At 46.0% G+C, this 17,235-nt stretch overlaps 5 protein-coding genes across 6 annotated transcripts in view; 1 reads left to right on the top strand and 4 right to left on the bottom strand.

Annotated features, from left to right (window-relative positions):
* Positions 1 to 10,655, bottom strand: part of LOC117589403 (sodium-dependent nutrient amino acid transporter 1) — a 41,439-nt gene extending 30,784 nt beyond the window's left edge. The window contains exon 1 of one of the 2 annotated variants that reach the window (XM_034281325.1): positions 10,418 to 10,655. The gene's annotated coding sequence lies outside the window, so the exon portion shown is untranslated. Of the gene's footprint in view, positions 1 to 4,642; positions 5,178 to 10,417 lie in introns of those variants that run through there. The other variant, XM_034281326.1, reaches the window with a different exon arrangement.
* Positions 10,656 to 10,774: 119 nt separating this feature from the next.
* LOC117589404 (exocyst complex component 1) lies at positions 10,775 to 14,075 on the bottom strand. Its single transcript, XM_034281329.1, has 7 exons — positions 13,295 to 14,075; positions 13,109 to 13,237; positions 12,948 to 13,046; positions 12,440 to 12,889; positions 11,897 to 12,378; positions 11,330 to 11,837; positions 10,775 to 11,242 (listed from the first exon to the last, which is right to left on the bottom strand). Exons 1-7 carry the CDS (start codon positions 13,946 to 13,948, stop codon positions 10,895 to 10,897), a joined length of 2,670 nt encoding a protein of 889 aa, XP_034137220.1. The 5' UTR covers positions 13,949 to 14,075; the 3' UTR covers positions 10,775 to 10,894.
* A 67-nt stretch (positions 14,076 to 14,142) lies between these two features.
* Positions 14,143 to 14,816, top strand: LOC117589408. Its single transcript, XM_034281338.1, has 4 exons — positions 14,143 to 14,159; positions 14,224 to 14,285; positions 14,441 to 14,613; positions 14,668 to 14,816. The coding sequence occupies exons 2-4, from the start codon at positions 14,240 to 14,242 to the stop codon at positions 14,722 to 14,724; spliced, it is 276 nt and encodes a 91-aa protein (XP_034137229.1). The 5' UTR covers positions 14,143 to 14,159; positions 14,224 to 14,239; the 3' UTR covers positions 14,725 to 14,816.
* Positions 14,727 to 15,660, bottom strand: LOC117589407 (DNA-directed RNA polymerase III subunit RPC7). The gene is made up of 3 exons (XM_034281336.1): positions 15,437 to 15,660; positions 15,247 to 15,375; positions 14,727 to 15,185 (listed from the first exon to the last, which is right to left on the bottom strand). The coding sequence occupies exons 1-3, from the start codon at positions 15,578 to 15,580 to the stop codon at positions 14,820 to 14,822; spliced, it is 639 nt and encodes a 212-aa protein (XP_034137227.1). The 5' UTR covers positions 15,581 to 15,660; the 3' UTR covers positions 14,727 to 14,819.
* A 108-nt stretch (positions 15,661 to 15,768) lies between these two features.
* On the bottom strand, positions 15,769 to 17,225 carry LOC117588840 (RAB6-interacting golgin). Its single transcript, XM_034280333.1, has 3 exons — positions 17,027 to 17,225; positions 16,172 to 16,943; positions 15,769 to 16,112 (listed from the first exon to the last, which is right to left on the bottom strand). Exons 1-3 carry the CDS (start codon positions 17,124 to 17,126, stop codon positions 15,893 to 15,895), a joined length of 1,092 nt encoding a protein of 363 aa, XP_034136224.1. The 5' UTR covers positions 17,127 to 17,225; the 3' UTR covers positions 15,769 to 15,892.
* Positions 17,226 to 17,235: the final 10 nt, after the last annotated feature.

The following is a 17,235-nucleotide window of genomic DNA, read 5'->3' on the forward strand; positions in this document are numbered from 1 at the left end:
AGCGGAGTAAAGTGAAGTTTCTTGATGCCTGAAATGGCGTTCACTGCTCCATTTTCATTTCCATTGAAGCACCAACAGCAGATGCCTTAACCCACTGGCGGTGATACAATGGAAAGTCTGTATACTAAATGCAATAAATATTTAACCCGTTTCAATGGCTGATAAGTAACTTCTAATCTATTTCACATAGTTATTAGGTTCTAGTCATGGGTATTTTTATGCCTAACGATTGGAGGGAGTCGTAGAAATTATTTAATTGTGCAATTTATAAGTTTCTGATCAATTTTAAGTGCGTAAATTCTCAAAATTTGATCACGGAAGGGTTAATTAATTTCCCAAATCTACGATCTGCTTAGCTCTTGATTAATCTCAGAACATTCCCCACTCTATTCCGGTTATATTTCCCATTTAAGCATTCTTCTCATCAACTTCCGAGAAATAATCCAACAGACAAAAAGCCATGCAAATTTATTAATGAATATAAAACTGTTTTAGCCATCTCCTTGGCAACGGGTGGAGCGGGGGAACATTAAACAAATATATGCGGCTAATAAACATTAATTAAGCCAAGTGCGTAAATGCTGTTCAAACGGAGACCCAAGCTGCACTGTTGGCAACGAGTGTTCAGGGTTTCGTGAATGACTCACCACAGCATTTGGCTTGGTTGGGTCATTAGACTAATGAATGCTGTTCGAGGCAGGCATCAGAAGTCAAGCAAATCTTGTATCTTATCAGCCACACACATTGGCACACATTTATCTGTGGCCAAGTCGGTAGCCTCCTCTTCAGTGGAAATGCATATTTACCAATGATTATGCATGCTTGCATAAATGAACACAAAATGAACCAAAAAAAACTTGCAAAAAAACAAAAGGGAACAAGAGAAAGAAGCCAAAATCCACTTTGAACATGCGAGATCGAGTTCGGTGACCAGCGAAACTCCGAAAGAGGCCACATATACTGGGATATATCTCAATCTGCCCCGAGAGTACGAGTGTTTAAGCAAATTTGTTGGCGTTCATTTACTGCAGTTCCAGACCGCCCCGTTTTTAAAGCCGCGTCATAATGAGCAAACAGGTGAGATTACACAGCGGCATGGTAGGGTATACACGACCCAAATGATGCTCAGTAGTTGGGAGGGAAGTTCGGGAATTCAAAAAGTGTTTTCTGAGCAAAAGAAATTATGAAAAATGCTGACACTACCTGCCCAGACCTTCAAGCGCCAGACAGACAGCTGGCTAGGCCCGATCCAACTGCTGATTCCCATAGAAATCAATGCCTGTCGTGTAAACAAAACTCTAAGCCTCCTCAAGTGACGGGTATCAAAAGTATGTGCCTCATCTGGATGAAGGCAACGTGCAGCGTGGCGGCGTCTCCGCGCTTGTTTACTATTGAACAAACGAACGAACAATTTGCAAACAACTGTGGCGCCGTAATGCCAAAAAGATTTTGCATTTGCATGCCACAGAGACAGCCACAGAAGTCGATACAGATATTGTCTGCAGATAGATTTGTGTCTGCAAATTAAGCAGAAAAGTAGTGGGAGATGGCACGGTACGGGGACGGGGACGGGGACGGGCGCTCGTTCAACCGTTTGGCTGGGTGGAAGACTTGGAAAGTCAGTCCAGTGAGACGGGGACGCCCCGTACCGGGCCGGACCGAAGCGAAGCGAACCAAACGGAACCCGAAAGGGATCGCGTTGGTGGTGCATCAAGTTACAAGTTATTAACAGGTACTATACGTGTACGTGTACGTGTACTCCCAAGAAAGTACAACAGATACACATGTAGCGAGCCAGTCGTATGGCTCAGTCATTTGCTTTTCTTTGTGCACTCAAATTGAACGGCGACAAGTACAGCGAGAAGGAAAAACTATGACACTTGATAAAGGTTCTGACGAGGGCAACAAACACCAACAGCAGTAGGGGCAGGCAGTGGCACCACCAGCTCATACTCAGCCGGGCGTAACCAACTGCCGCGGCTTTTTCCACCTTCCACTTCCCTGACCAAAGTCAAACCGAACATTAACGTTGCCATTTAGAGGAGCAAAGAACCGAACCTCCACAGAACCTCCACAGCACCTCTGTTCACCTCAAAAGTCTGCCCGTAATTTCGCTTTTTTTAGTGGTTACTTACGATAATTAAGGGTTCATTTTCCAAAGAAACACCGCAAAAAGGCAGCGAAAAACAAAGGCCTACTCAAGATCAATCAGTTGTAAGTCAAGGAATACACACTTTTAAGGGTTAATAAAGCTACAATTGAAATTCCAATTATAGAGCTAATGGCTCTACAAAGTTCATAGAACATTTGCTAGTGGAATGGCATGACAACCTTTACCTTAGAGCTAACATCCAATCCAGATTAAAGGTAATTAAATGGCGTACTCTTATTAATCACGTCAACAAGTGGCTGACCTTTGACAGGGCGAAAGTCCAAGCAGTGCCCAGTCCCAACCCCACCATCCAAGCAGTGCTCTGTCCAGTAACCACCAAGCAGACCAAGCAGACCAAGCAGTGCCCGATGCCATACCCAACGCCTCCCATTAAAGCCTGAACCTGAACCTGAACCTGCAGCCGCCAAGAACACACAAAAATGTCACAAATGGCAAACGGGCAAACATCTCAGCAAAGTGATTTCCATTTAAGTCCGGAGCGAGAGCAAAACGAAAAGCAAGCCAAAACAGCGGCACTAATTAATGTCCAACTGTGTGGCTAATTAAGAGATGATCTGATGGATGCGGGCACACGAGCAGAGCAGGCGATACAGCGATATGGAAAGTGGACTCAAATGGCAGTGGAAAATCAAAGAAAATCAAGTGCCAGTGGAAATGCCCTGATAAACCTTCGATTTAGAAGAGTGATTGTAGCTGTGTAGCTGCATTTACATTTATTTATTTATGTATATCTTCATCTTTTGCACAGCGAAATTAAAGCAATTGAAAGTCTGCGCTTGACTTGTCTCTGCTTGGCTTGGCTTGGCTTGGCCTGTCTTAAATGGAAAGTAAAACAAAAACTAGATGAGTTTTTCCATTTGTTAGCTGCCTTCCTGCTGCCAGCAGCAGTTTCCTCAGTTTTCCCGCTGCGATCGGAACGAAAGTAAAAACAACAAAAGCCCAGGCCTAATTGTGGCTCCTTTGCGTGGCCATTAGATGCCATTACTAACTATGGCTCTAGTCTGTGTCTTGGCTTGACACAGTTAGTGGCAAAAGAGACAGCCATAGATTATGTAAAATTATGTGTAAATTATATTGAATCGAACGACAGACAGACCAAAAGACCAGCCAAGTAAAAGTATCTATGGCTGAGAGTCTGTGTCTGCTTTGATTGCTCTTTATTGATTGTTCAATCGAATGTAATTTATGCTGTCCGCTGTGGCGACATGTACCAACTGTGACAATATTTGTATTTTCTTTGTATTTCTCGTTGCACGCTTCTTGTATTCCAATTTTCGCTCTTTCCGGCTGGGTTTTTAGCAAGTTTTTTGTCACACATTTTCGCCATTGCCCTACTCCGAGATGTGGCTGCAGAGATCTTCAAACACGTTCCGCCATTAAGGCATTTGCCAATTGCATTTAGCACATTAGAGCTCCGGTAATTACATTTATCCGAAAGATCAAGGCATGGCATGGCACGGACGTGGTGGACATACTTTTTATTGGACGTGTTTAGGCATGCGGCAGGTCATAACCATAAAGATGACACTCTTGCCACTGGGTCAAGAGCACAAAAGAGGCAAAGGCAGAGGCAAAGGCAGAGGCAAAGGCAGAGGCAAAGGCAAAGGCAAAGGCCCAGGCTGTGGCTTTGGCTGCAACCGCAAACTCGATTCAATAATTGCTGTGGTTCCAACTCCAACTTCAACGTCAGGACTGTCTGCTTATGCAAATCATTGTAAATGCTTCATGTTTGCCCTTGCTGCTCGTTAATTGCAAGTTGCTGGCAATCATAATCCCCATCCGTACTCAACAAATCGCTGGCTAAATGTTTGCCTCCCCCCCTCCACTCTGCCCCAAACCTCTTGTTACACAATAAAACGCGAAGCTTTAGGGGCAAAACTCGCACAATGGCAATTATCAGAATCATTAGCAACTGAATGGCGCTGCGGCTCCTCCTCCTGCCTTGGGCCCCCATGAACTTTATTTGCAATTGAATCGAACAAACAAATAGACAAAACTGGCAATGAAATTGGGCAGGGGTGGAGGCAGGGGGAGATGGGATGCTGCTAATGCCAGATACGAAATTATAGATACACAAAAATATTCATGGCAGGTGTTTAAAAATAACAAACTAAACAAAAACTCTCAGAAAACGAAGGTTCAGCAGGTGCGTGCTTGGAGTTTCCATTCCCGATTTCCATTCTCAGTTGGAACCAATTTTAATGGCATCTTTCAATCAGAAAAACACACACCCAAATAGGGGATTTAAAAAAATGTTCAACTAATCTCCTAATGGAAATTTAAAGACCCAAAAGGCATTGGGTAACCACAGAACGCATCTTTGGAGAAGATTAAAAAGAGAACTGGTGGGAAAGTGTAGCCTGGATGATGGCAGAGAAATTACTTTGAGTTCTGATGCTTACAGAAATATTTCCCCACAAATAAATCCCTTAAAATATTAATTCACACTTACACAAAAAATGTATTTACCATAGAAAGTAACACATCAAAGGTAGAATTTATCTAACAACTTGTCACGCACATTGTAATTAAATTTAGAATATTTTTAAAGCAATTTGCACACAGAATATTTCGTTCTGCTTTCTGCTCTCATAAACTTGAACTTCTTTGGCAGCTCTGCAGCTATTCTTTAGATTAAGCCGACATTCCCATTCATCACTTTGGTCGGAAGTAGATAATTTTTTAATTTGTATTCAGCACTGGCTACTGCTCCTTATTTTTGTATTTTTTTTTTGGGGCAACACGACACAACGAAGCAGAGGCAGAAACCGAAACTGGAGTGGGGTAATCAGAGACGTAATGCCGCTCCAAAAAACTCATTTGAATGCCCCAAAAAAACGGGCGACACACTCGAAAATCAATTTCGATTCAATGGCGAAAATTCGCTGGAAGTTACTACGTTCTCACAGCGAAACAAAAAAACATAACATAACATTGAAATTCAAATCGCCGATAGTGCCGAGAGTGCGAGTTTCGAAGCGTTTTTTGAGGTAACGCGATGACGGCGACAGGTTCAGTGAGACTGAATGGGTCTGGGCCTGACTGTGCACCGACTGGGCTAGTCAGAGATAGTCACAGAGAGAGAGAGAGAGAGAGCGCGCAAAGTCTCTCTACACGTACCTGTCTGGCAGAGTCTACCTGTGGGCAAAGCGCTGGTCAGGGTATGGGAATGGAGGAGACTGTGGGTATTGGGCATTGACTGGCACAACACGTGTAAATGTAACATGGGCAAAGCGTATGTACATATCTGCTGGATACATTACTTGTATCTGATCAGGCGTCTGGTAATTGCGGTAATATCAGCAAAACACGCAAACCGTTTGAAGACAGCAAAACAGCAAAACAGCAAAACAGCAAAGAGGCAGTTAGATCTCGTCTCTCTGGCACTCTCTATCTATCGCCTTATATCCTCTCATCAGCAAATACACATAGAAGACCCATCGAAAAGGTTCAGCCAAGATTCCATTGACTGGGGAAGCCTGCGGAAACCTTTGGCAGGAACGGCTCGCAGCACGGAAACCTTTGGCCAGCCCAAAAGAAAGAAGCCGCACAGCAGACAAAGGAAAAATGAAACGTAAAATGCTGCTCATAAACAGGAAATTAATCACTCGAGTGTGTGCGTATTACGAGGCGAATTCCCTGAGACCTCTCAGCGGCAACATCGCATGTTCTTTCACATGCCACATGCCCCGTCAGGTAGGTAGCAGTGGCTCAGACCCTGAAAGGAGGAGGCAAAAGGGCCCGATGTCCATGGGTTTGAGGAAGTGCCCGCTGAGGGTAAAAGGTATCCGGGTATCCGAGTATATTCCCACTTTTCAAGGTCGCTGCGGCATTTACAACTTCATTCGTTCGCCATTTCGCAGCGGCGTGTAATTGAATTCTGTTTATTTTGACTTTTCGACTGCTCGCACAATGCAACCAACACACACACACACACAAACAGAGGGTTCGGTTCCCAGAGAGACACAGATACAGCAAAAGATACTGCGCGCCAACGTAATGCTAATGAGTTCCTCCATCGAGATTTTTCCTTAATGATGATTCAATGGAGGAGGCAGACAGCAGTCAAAGATTCTTAGCCAATAACTAATTACAATTGGAGATGTGGAGATGTTCCCAACATCGTGTTACCGGTTTCCGGCTCACTTCTAATTATAAACCAAACAACTCAGCAAACAATTATTCTTAATAATAATTTAGCATGCATCCAGCAACATACTCGTAGCACTCACGGACCCACGCCAGAACATTTGCGCATTTATTATTGATGATGATTATGGGATGGGGTAGAGTAGCAGGAAGTTCGAGAAGCCCTGAGAAACAGGGCTTAAACATTTATATATTTTTATAGGAGCAGCGAATGGAGAGTGCTTTGTATATTGTCTTAGTATATTTCCATTTTTGGTAGCCAGAAAATCGGACTCTGAGTTCAAGCAGTAAAGGCAAAATCATTGATGAACACTCTTCATTTTTTAAAGTGCCCAAAAAGTAATAATACTTTTCTGTTCGTGATCTTCTTGATCTGTTCTTAGCATTATAAATTACCCAACAGCATACAATATTCTAAGCTTAGAGCTACGGCCAGCCAATGCTCGATGTTTTTCAGGCACTTTGTGCTTGCCACACTGAAATGTGATACTCGAAAAGATTTTCGTTGATAGTTGTTGGGTAATTTGTAGAGATAATGGTAATGGAAATCTTCTCGGATGCAACCTCCTAGTCCCATGCAAATGCTGTCAAAAAGAGTCTCGCCTTCAAGTCAGATTTTTGTACTCGGCAATCGGCCTCGGGGGTAATTGTGTTGGAAAAGTGGAAACAACGAGAATGAATGTGTTTTGGAGGCGCATTAGAACCGGGCACATCAAAACGAGGAAACTGGTCTATATATAATGTAAGACACGAGTTCCACCACTCTCCTCCCAAACCCAATCACGTTTCCACGGAGAAAACAAACCAAACCAGACGCAGCAGACACACACACAGAGCAACAACATAAAAAGGGGACGAACATAGAGAGCCGACTGCCTTGGTTCCCCAGGCCGCCCCAACTCCAGCGTCAGCCTCAACCTCGTCTTTGTGGAGCTTGGAGTCAGCCTGTCAGTTACCAAAATGAGTGCAGAGCTATTTTCCCCGCAGCATGCTTTACTTTATTTTTTTACATTATTTTTTTTGTTGTACTTTTTTTTGTTTTGCTATTCTCCACTTTCTAGCAACAGTCTGGATTCAAGCTGGCTGGCCAAGAACCCACCATGCCACACCAAATTGCACCACTTTGTGGCGTTCTGGTGGCGAGGCAGCAAAGAGGCATCATTATCATGGCCATTACAGGCTGCAGTGTACCTTACTGACACCATAAATGGTCTCCAGTTATGGCCCGTGTAGGTTCCGAGTGTTCTCCTCTCTCTGCATTTGGAGCTGGAGATTCTGGTTAACTTTCTGGCTGGGTTTTGCCATTGTTTTTGCGCGACTGGCCCTTCCCCACTGGTTCTAATATAATCTGCCATATTCAGTACTTCTACACTTAATTGAATGTGACGTGCTGGCTGGAGTTCTCTTTTTTCTTGCTAGAGTTCAAACACTCCAACACTTTGGATGATGAGATCATTACTCTTGGGAGTTAATTTTATTCTAGGATTTTGTTAAGGGAGAGCGCTGCTTGAAACCAACTTTCCTCTGCAACATCTGTTGCATCTGTTGCAGCTCTATTACATCTCTATTATAGCTATCTACTGTCATGGCCTTTGTGTGTGTTTTCGTTGGTTTGGTTCACATGGCTCACTTTTTGAGAGAATCTCTCAACAATAAAGATTCACTGCGCTTCCACCCCAGTTTTGGAAATACACTTTGTATGAATATATTCAGTTAGCACTTGCTGCAACATTTCTCGCTTCGCTTCGAGAGTGACTTCATTTTCCCAGGGCCCCCCCAGTAGAGGTAGAGGTGCGCACAGGTGACATGCAACCCCCGTTTGGGGTTATTTATACACATTTTATGGTATAACGTTCCATTGTTCCACACACTCAACACTGACTGTTTTTCCACATGCATAACTATATGCGGAGATGGAGACGTAGACGTAGTCGGAGACGGGTATTATATACACATAGCACACTTACGCTGCATATTGCTTGAGCTTTTGATTACCAAACGCTCTGAAAACTGCATAGAAAAGAGGTTTTAGTTTTCAATTTATTTTTTTAGCAGCACGTAGAGCAGTGGCAGCCAGTTCCCCAGTGCAGATTAGAAGCCAAGTACAGGGGCAAGCCAGCGAGCAAGCCATTCTGCTGATGACAGCAGCTGCAGCGGCAGCGCCAGAGAAGAGACCACCAGCAAAATTTGTGCAATTCTAGGCCCGAGACCCGAGGCCTGAGTGGTGCCCCAGAGAATAACGGTCGCAAACAAGAAATGTGCGGCCCACAGCACTAACTCTTTATAGACAGGGCGGGCAACGGCACCCGCCCCAACAGTACCAACCCACCAGCAGCAACAGCAGCAACAGCAAAAGAACAAACCAAAAGAGCAAAAGCATGAAAGAAAGAAGGAAAGAAAGGTACCAGAAGTGAGACGAACTGTGTAGAGTCAGAAGGCGGGTTGCCTCTGGCTAACCTCAAGTAAACCTCAAGTTAAGTTCTGGCTAAGAACGAGGAAAAACCTGATGACTCAGTCACGAACCACAAAGTTAATGGGAAGGCAGCTTGTTCTCCAGCCTGCCATTATACTCCGCACTGCAATGTCTAATGAATATATTGAAAAACAAAAGATAATGGACAAGTGCAAATATTTACGATGCAATTGCAAAGGCAGGCATCTGGCAGCGGATATTACACACACACACACACACACACACCACGTACCACGTACCTGTGAAACAATTTGCGGAACAATTTGTGCCAAGTAAACACTTGATTAAGAACGAAAACAAGAGTGAGTATCTGCAGTATCACCTTTCGCTCTCTCTCTCTCTACATATCTCTTGCCAGATATTATCACCGCAGACGCCAGAGATTCCACAAGGTGTGGATCTGTTAATTCTGGCTGCTTATCATGTGCTAAAAAGACGTATTCTATATATAAGGAAATGGCACAACAATTAAACTTGAACAAATAGATATTTCTATGGCGACATTCAAGGAAAATTACTGATATTTGTCTGAGAATGGAAACTTTGATGGCGCCGCAAAGACGCAACTGAGGCAGAGGTATGGGCACAATAATGATGACATCTCCTCAGATTCTTTTGTACTGAAAACACTGCAGAGAATAAATTGTATATAAACACAGCAGAAACTCTCAGTTGTATTCTAAATGATTCCAAAGATGTAACAAGAAACTTTAAATAGAGTCTTATGTTTCAAAGTTATGATAAGATCTCTTTCGCTTAGCTTTAGCTGAGTGTGTGCCTCCCTGGTGGGATGAGTCAAGCTCTCAAGATCACAAGATAAACTTCATGATTACAATATTTGCTGATGGCATAGATAACTCCTGCATATAATCTTCGTAAACTACAGTAAGCTCTGCCACTAGTTGGTCTCTTATCAAGATGTATCCATCCAAGGAACATTTACAGTTTATCTCGATGTTGTTGTTGTTGTTGTAATTGTAAGGTTAAAACATTTATACTAACTAATTGTTGTTCGAGCGCCGCTTGGCGGAAGTTTGAACTGCATTGGCAATGTAGCATTGAACTTGCCTGTGTGTGAGTGGAGACGATCTTGGGGGTGGGGGATTTTAGTTGATCAAGGCAAAACTTCGTTGAAATATACAGCAAAGCGTTGACCGCCAGTCAAAGAAACAACAAAAAATGTAAAAAGCCCACGGCACCAAAGGAAGGAGAGTAGGAAGGAAAGACGAGACGAGACGAGACAATGCAACCGAAAAAGTAGAAGAACGTGAGCACAAAAAAGCAGCAACAGCAACAACAACACACGTAAGAGAAGCAACAGAGAAGAGAAGCGTGTGTGCATGAGAAATGCAAAGGAGAGGACGCGACAGCCTGAAAACTGGTCGAACGAGTCGTTATATTCGTGAGGTCTCGGTCTGGGTCTGGGTCTGGGGCAGCAACGCCTGCGCAGACAGGAAGGAGGATTGATTCGTATTCGGATCCGGACTTTGGGGGGGGGCAACGAAGCGGCTCAAATATCCAAATAAAAAAACAGCAGGCGGGAGTTTACACAGTTTTTCGTTAAAATATGCACCACATTTAATTTAATTGCACTCGTTGCGGCTTTTGCTGCCATTATTTACCATTTGCATTTGCATTTGCATTTCAGGGAGTTATCAACAGCACGGGCACGAACACGGCACTTCACACACACACACAGGAATACTGCATACACGTACGCGGCAAAGAACGAAACGAAAATTTAAAATGCACAAAAGTAAAATACTTATTGGCTACGAATTAGCGGCAAACGATGGAGACTACGCGATCACACGACCGCATGGAACGAGGCTTTAAATGTTTTTGAAAAAAGTTCGACTCAGAACTTCAAACGGCACTAACAAAAGCTCTGGCAAAAGCTTTACTTGCTCTCTCGATCCAATTCTACTGCGCTCTCTTGCTCTCCTACTCTCTCTCTCTCTCTCTGTGGGTAACAGCTGTTTAAATATGTGCGCGCCATATATTTTCCAATTAAAAGAAATAACGCTTTAAATACGATTGCACTTAAAAATAAAGCTCGGAAAGGCTCAAACACTCGCTCCCTGTACTCCTCCTCCCACTCAGTGAGAGCGAGCTATGTCCGAGAAAAAGGCGAGAATATCCTGTATGTTGAACTCCAGATTGATCATGGCGCCCGCATAGCACTTCTGGATACGCTCCTCGAGGTAGTTGTACTGGGCAATGAACTCCTCCTGCATGGCGTGCCACACCACCTGCAGCAGATTCTCCTCCTCGCTGAGATGCTTGTCCACCTTCTTGTAGAGGTTCTCCAGTCCCTTCTTCACCTCACGCGCCGGATACTGGGCAATCACCTTGCGCAGCTCCTGCTTGGAGAAGGCCATTTGGTAGCTTATTTCGGTCTCCTTGACGCCCTGGCCCACCTTTAGCTGTACGCCCTCAAAGAATTGCTGAAAGTCAGTCGAAAAGAAACGAAGTGAGAGAGAGAGATAATTTTTTGAGACATGCGACTGGCGGGGGTGAGGTCAATGACTTACATTCAACTTCTCCAACGGCCTGCCAAAGTACTGAGTCACATACGCTTTCAGCGCTTCGTTGTAGCGTGTCTTGGCCTCCTTTTTGAGTGCGTCGAGGCCGGGGACCTTCAGCTGGGCGAGCAGGGCGTACATGTGATGGTAGTTCTCCATGCGCACCACCTGCGACGGTGTCTTTGGATGCTCCTGCGAGTGCAGGCTGATGCCCTCGAAGATGGCATTGACCAGCTGCAGGTACCATTTCTCCATGTCGGTGCGGCGATCCGATTTGCGGAAGATGCCCTCCGCCGTCTGTGCAAAATTCTCAAAGTTCTCCACATACGGCAGTATGGCCTTGGAGCGTTTGTGCAGCTTGGCCTCCCGTATGGACTGCAGCTGCTGCTGCATAAATCGATCAAAGTTGCGCTTCACCTGCACCAAAGCCGAGGCGAAAGTCATGCTGAGGAAGGAATGTGTGTCCTGGGCGGACATGACATGCTGCGTGAGTCGCACCAGCACGTACAGAGAGTAGCTGGAAAGAGAGGATTCCATCAGCTATAGCTTCAGTTTTGGATACTTCCATTCACTCACAAACTATCCACCCGCTCGAAGCTCTGAATGAACGTGACCAACTCCGGTTCGAGGCAGCCAAAGAGACCCATCATCAGCTTCCTCACATCCTCGTTGATCTGCCGATCGATTCGCTTCTGCGGCACTCCCTCTGCTGTGGGCGATGCTGCTGCTGCTATGGCAGACTGGGACATGTCCACCGCTTTCTCCATCTCCAGCGTTGTCTGCGTGTTCTTTGTCGTGGGACTGATCACATCCATTTGGAAAAAGTTGATGCAGAAAAGCTGCTCCTGCAGCGCTATGGGCTCCAGCTCGGCTAGCACCTTCTCCAGCAGCGCATCGAAACGCACACGATCTGCGCTCTCCACGCCGGGCCCCCACTGATCTCTATTGATGCCCAGCGTGCCGTAGGGAATGGTGGAGATTGTCGACTTGCGGGATGAGGTGGACATGTCCAGATCCTCGCGAGAGCTGCGTAGCTTCTCCGAGACTTGCATTTTAGCCTGGGTCAGGGAAGGGAAACCATAAGAGCCAAGAATTTTGAGACGGGAATCGCTGCCTTACCAAATTAAAGAAATTCCTCACATCCCTGTCGTAGATTTTGCTCAACGATGCCGTGTAGACCTTCATCAGGCCATCGTAGGTCTTGCGATCCATGGCCTTGGTCCAGTGCATCAGCTCCGTGTAGGGCGTCAGCTCACGATGCACATTCGAGTGGTTGGGCAGCGACAGTTCGGTGTTTGTCAGCGGCATATCCCCAATTTCATTGCCCAAATGAATGAACAAATTGTTCATAAAACGACTGACGGTGGCCGAGAACTTTTGTTTCCACTTCTCGAAGCGTTTGCGCTGATCCTGCACAGCCTCCAGTCGCAGCAGCGCCGGATCAATGTCACTGTTCATGGCCTGCTGTAGGCACTGCGCCGCGGCAATGGCCACTTTGCGGCCAGTTGCAGTCTTCAAGTCGGGCTCATCCAGCGCCTGTTGTTGGCTGTGCGGCAAGTCCAATTGGCTCTGAGGGAGAAAAGATCTTATGAGCCATAATTTGAGACGATTTCGTATAGATTCTTACGATAACTTTGTTGAGTTCCTTCATCAATTTGATGTTGTTATTGTTGGCTATCTCAATCATCGCATTCTTGCCGCCAATCTTCTCCATGGTCTCCTTGACCTGCCAGAGAAGGAAATATTCAATAAGAAGTTAGTTTCTCCCACAATTTAGCTTGCACTTACATGCCCCAGTATATCCTCATAGGTGTCCAGGCGAGTTTCAAACTTATCCGCCTCGGAAATGGCCTTGTCAATGTGCTCCATCATCTTCATTACCTTTTGCTCCGATGCCAGCACACTTTGTATGTTGGCCTATAAGGAAGATAACTTTAAGCAAGAAAATCTCTTTGTTTGGAACCTCCCACTTACCCCATCCAAATCGTGCAGCTCCCTGGACAACTGCTCAATGAACTGTTCCGCATCTTTGATGGCAAAATCCGACTCTGAGAACAGTTTTCCCAGCTCATTGGCCTCTTTGTCCGTCAGCGCAGTGAACTCTTGGGCCTCCTCCTCCTCATCATCCTCGTCATCGGTGTGTTGAGTCTTCTGTGCTGCCCGACCCAGGGCTACCTTCTCCGGCGACTTCTCTGAGAGCCAGGCACTGGGAACGTTGCGGAACTCAGCGCGTGTACCGCGCACGTACTTCTGGATTTGTCTATTGAGGACGGCGAGGAAGTTTTGTCGCTCGTGCAGGTTGAGGGCATACCACTTGTAGAGCTTCTCCAGCTGAATGTCGAACTCGTGCGTCTCGAACTGCTCGTTCCGCCCATCGACAGACTTTATCTCGTCCAGCTGCCAGCTGCGTTTCCGCTTGTACTCGGTCTCCCGCTGCTCCAACTGCTTGACCAGGCACAGGGTGACCACCGGCACCGGCGGCGCTGTCGTCACCACGCACAAATAGCAGGGTTTCTTGTCTTTCTTCTTGACGACCGTCACCACTGAGAGGAGACGTTCGCCGGAGGCCAGGAACAGCTCCTTCTGCAGGATGTGCTTGATGTTGGCCAAGGCGCCAATGGACAGCATGGCTAGGGAATGTCTCGAGTAGCGCCGGGCAGAGCAGTGCAAATTCTTGCTGCAAACTATCTATTTACTAATTGTTTTTGCAAATAAAACACCTCCGCAGACACAGTTCAACAGCTGGCTGGCTGGCGTTGCCACTTTAGCGCACTCGCCTATCGTTATCGCGAACGCTATTGGTATCGATTGACACGGTCACACCACAAAATCTTCTGGGGTGAGACAATCGCAAACGAAAAAAAAAATTACTCCAAAATATTAAACAATTTTAACCTTTGCAGCAACTTTCGAGCAATCATGTTGTTTAAGCACATTGTCAAGCAGGGGCTTATGCTCAAAAATGGTAAGTGCAGTGTACAGGGCCACTTTCACGGCTCATCTACTAACCTTAAACATTACATAATGCGTAATGGACACCAAATGGGGGACAATCGCAGGAGTTGAAGCCTTCCCAATGCCGTGAATACAGTTATTAATGTTGCTTTGTGTTTTTTACAGTTGGTGCCATGTCACGCGCTGCTTACCACGGTGGCGGCCACCACCAGCACTCCACGATGAACGATTTGCCCGTGCCCGCTGGTGACTGGAAGGAGCAGCACAGCCAACAGAACACCAAATACAATGCCATCCTCATTGCCGGTGTGTTGGTGTTGGCCGGAACCATTGGATTTGTGAGTGACCAATCATTTGTTCTTCCTTCTATGCTAATTGATTCCCCTTTGCAGGTCAAGTCGTCTGGTTTGATTTACTTCAACTACAGCCCCCCCAAGGATTTGGATTAAACCACATCTCCATCTTAATGTATATTGTACTTGAAATGTGTTTGAAATAAGCTTAAAGTGGCGACATAGTAAATCAGAGATCCAACACTAAACAATTATATGACGGGGCCATCATCCAGGTTGTCATCCTCGTCGTTGTAGGCTTCGCCATTGTCGAAATAGCTGTTGCCATAATCGTTCTCGTCGTCCATTTCATCGTCAAGGGCCGCCTCTTCGTCCAGCTCGTCTTCCTGCTCCGAATCCGATTCCTTCTTGGCATCGTCTTGCTCATTCTCGGTGCCGGTCTTCAGCTCCTTCTGCTCCAACGCTTTCAGTCTGTCCTCTATGTTGGTCTTCTTGGCCAGCAGCTTGGGTCGCGCATCTGCGCCACGACGCTTGCGATTCGTCGTATTCAGCTCCCTGGGCATCGCTTTGTAGTTGAACTCGGGCTCCGATTTCAGCTTCATTCGCTCCAAAGCTCTCTACAGGTATAAGAGAGGAGTCAAGTGGTTTATCCATCACAAAAACGAGGAGTGTACTTACCTCACGCCAATCTTTGTGCTCTAAATGCTGTTTGTCCTGGCACGCTGAGACGATGTAATACGGCGAATCGCGCATACGATTCAGGAATTGCTCCTTCCACAGCAGCTGATAGTTTTGTGCGGTTGTTGTCTGCCAGGGGAGCATAGTGAAGATTAATTCTGATCAGTTTTTCTACCCGGCTCAGACTTACCTCCACTGCAATGGGCTTGTTCATCACCGGCGGAAACGTTGGCTGCGGCGCTGACTGCACGGGCATATCCTTCACACAGCCAAGCATCGCAAGTTGCTCGGCCGTAAGTGTGCCAGTCTTTCCACCACGTCCACGTCCTGCCATTGCTTATATTTTCCGCTTAATTACAGTCTAAAAGTTTTATAAACACGTTTATTTTAGTTTGAAATGATCAGCTGCTAGACGGCGTTGCCACATTGGCGTACACAAATCACAACAGATATCTTGGTTGCAAGAGGGTCGACCTGAGAGTACCCTTTACTGATCATAGATAGAAATTTAACTTCATTCAAATTTAGACATAAAATACACATTATTTATTGCGATTTGCACTTTGTTGCTTAATTACGTACAGTATATAGACATAAACATTACAGAGCATTCCAAAATTACATATTAAAATTAATATTCTATTCATTAAGATTCATTCAGATCCTGTGGCGGGGGGGTCGGTGGCTCGTCAGTTGGCGCCAGGCCCACTTTCTGCATCAGCTCCGTGAGCTTCTGCGCCTTGCGATCCTCATTGTGGGCAATGACAGTGCAAAGATGCTCCGTTAGCAGTTCCTTCTTCTCCGAGGCCTTGTGCAGGTCCACCTTAGCCTTCAGGAATTGAGCCTCGATTCGCACATATTGTTTTCTGTATAAGAAAAGAAATATAATGAATCGGGAGCCTCTTTTAAAGGGTCATTTACTCACTCTACATTGGCAAAATGTATGCAAGCGTTGTCAATCTGCTTCCTCAGCATGGCCACATCCACTGCCAGATCGCTCTCCAGCTTGGAGAGTTCGTGACGAATTTCCTCGATTTTACGCGACTCCGCGGCCGTTTTCTGTGTATGCTGCTCGATGGCCTTGTAGAGCATTTGCTTCTTCTGTTGGTTCTGCTCCTGGATCATCCTGCGATGATGCTCAAAGTCCTGCAGGGAGACGCCCTTGAAGGGCGAGTCCGTATTCAGGCCATCCCGCGACGAGTCTTTGGTGCTGGGCAGTATGCTGGCGGCATCATAAGAGCTGCCGTTGGTGCCATTTTTACTGCTATTGCTTATCTTCAGTATTGAGCTGTCATCTAACGTCGCTTCGCTGCTGTTACCACTAGCAACGACACAACTACTAGGGGCCACAGCATCCGCATACGTGGCAGTGGTAGCAACCGATCTGCCCGTCGAGGGAGCCGAGGCCGTGCCACAGTAGAGAGCTTCCACCAGAGAGTCGGAGAGCGGACGCTCCAAGTTGAGTGAAACTTCTGCTGGGGCGACGTCAGTGTTTGGCGTGGGTGCTGCCGTCGCTTCCGTGGGTGTACTCCGGCCCGATTTGGTGATGATCTTCTTTGCTGCTGGCACTGCCGCAACTTGTTGAGTCTTCGCTTGGGTTTGTGGCTGCCTTCGCAGTTGATCTGCCTGCTGACCCTGCCGGATATGCTTATCGGGCATGCGCCTAATGCCGGGCTGGTTTCGTAGAGCTTGCTTCACTGCAATCACACACACACACACGTACACGTACAGTAATTTGTTATAAACAAATCTATTATTGAGGATTATTCATGCCACAAACCTGCTTCTGCACTGTTTAGCCTGTGTCCGTTGCCGCCCTCCTTCACTCCGGTTATTTTGAGTATGTCGTCGTGGCTAAAACCATTGAATTTCTCGGCCATCGTGGGAGTTTAATAAGTAATTAGCCATTAGCCATTAAACGAAGCAGCAAAGCAAAGAAAACATCAACAACAACAACAGCAACACATCATCACAATAGTGCTGGTTCGT

The sequence above is a fragment of the Drosophila guanche genome, unplaced genomic scaffold (genome assembly GCF_900245975.1).
Source record: "Drosophila guanche unplaced genomic scaffold, DGUA_6, whole genome shotgun sequence".
Taxonomy (NCBI): domain Eukaryota; kingdom Metazoa; phylum Arthropoda; class Insecta; order Diptera; family Drosophilidae; genus Drosophila; species Drosophila guanche.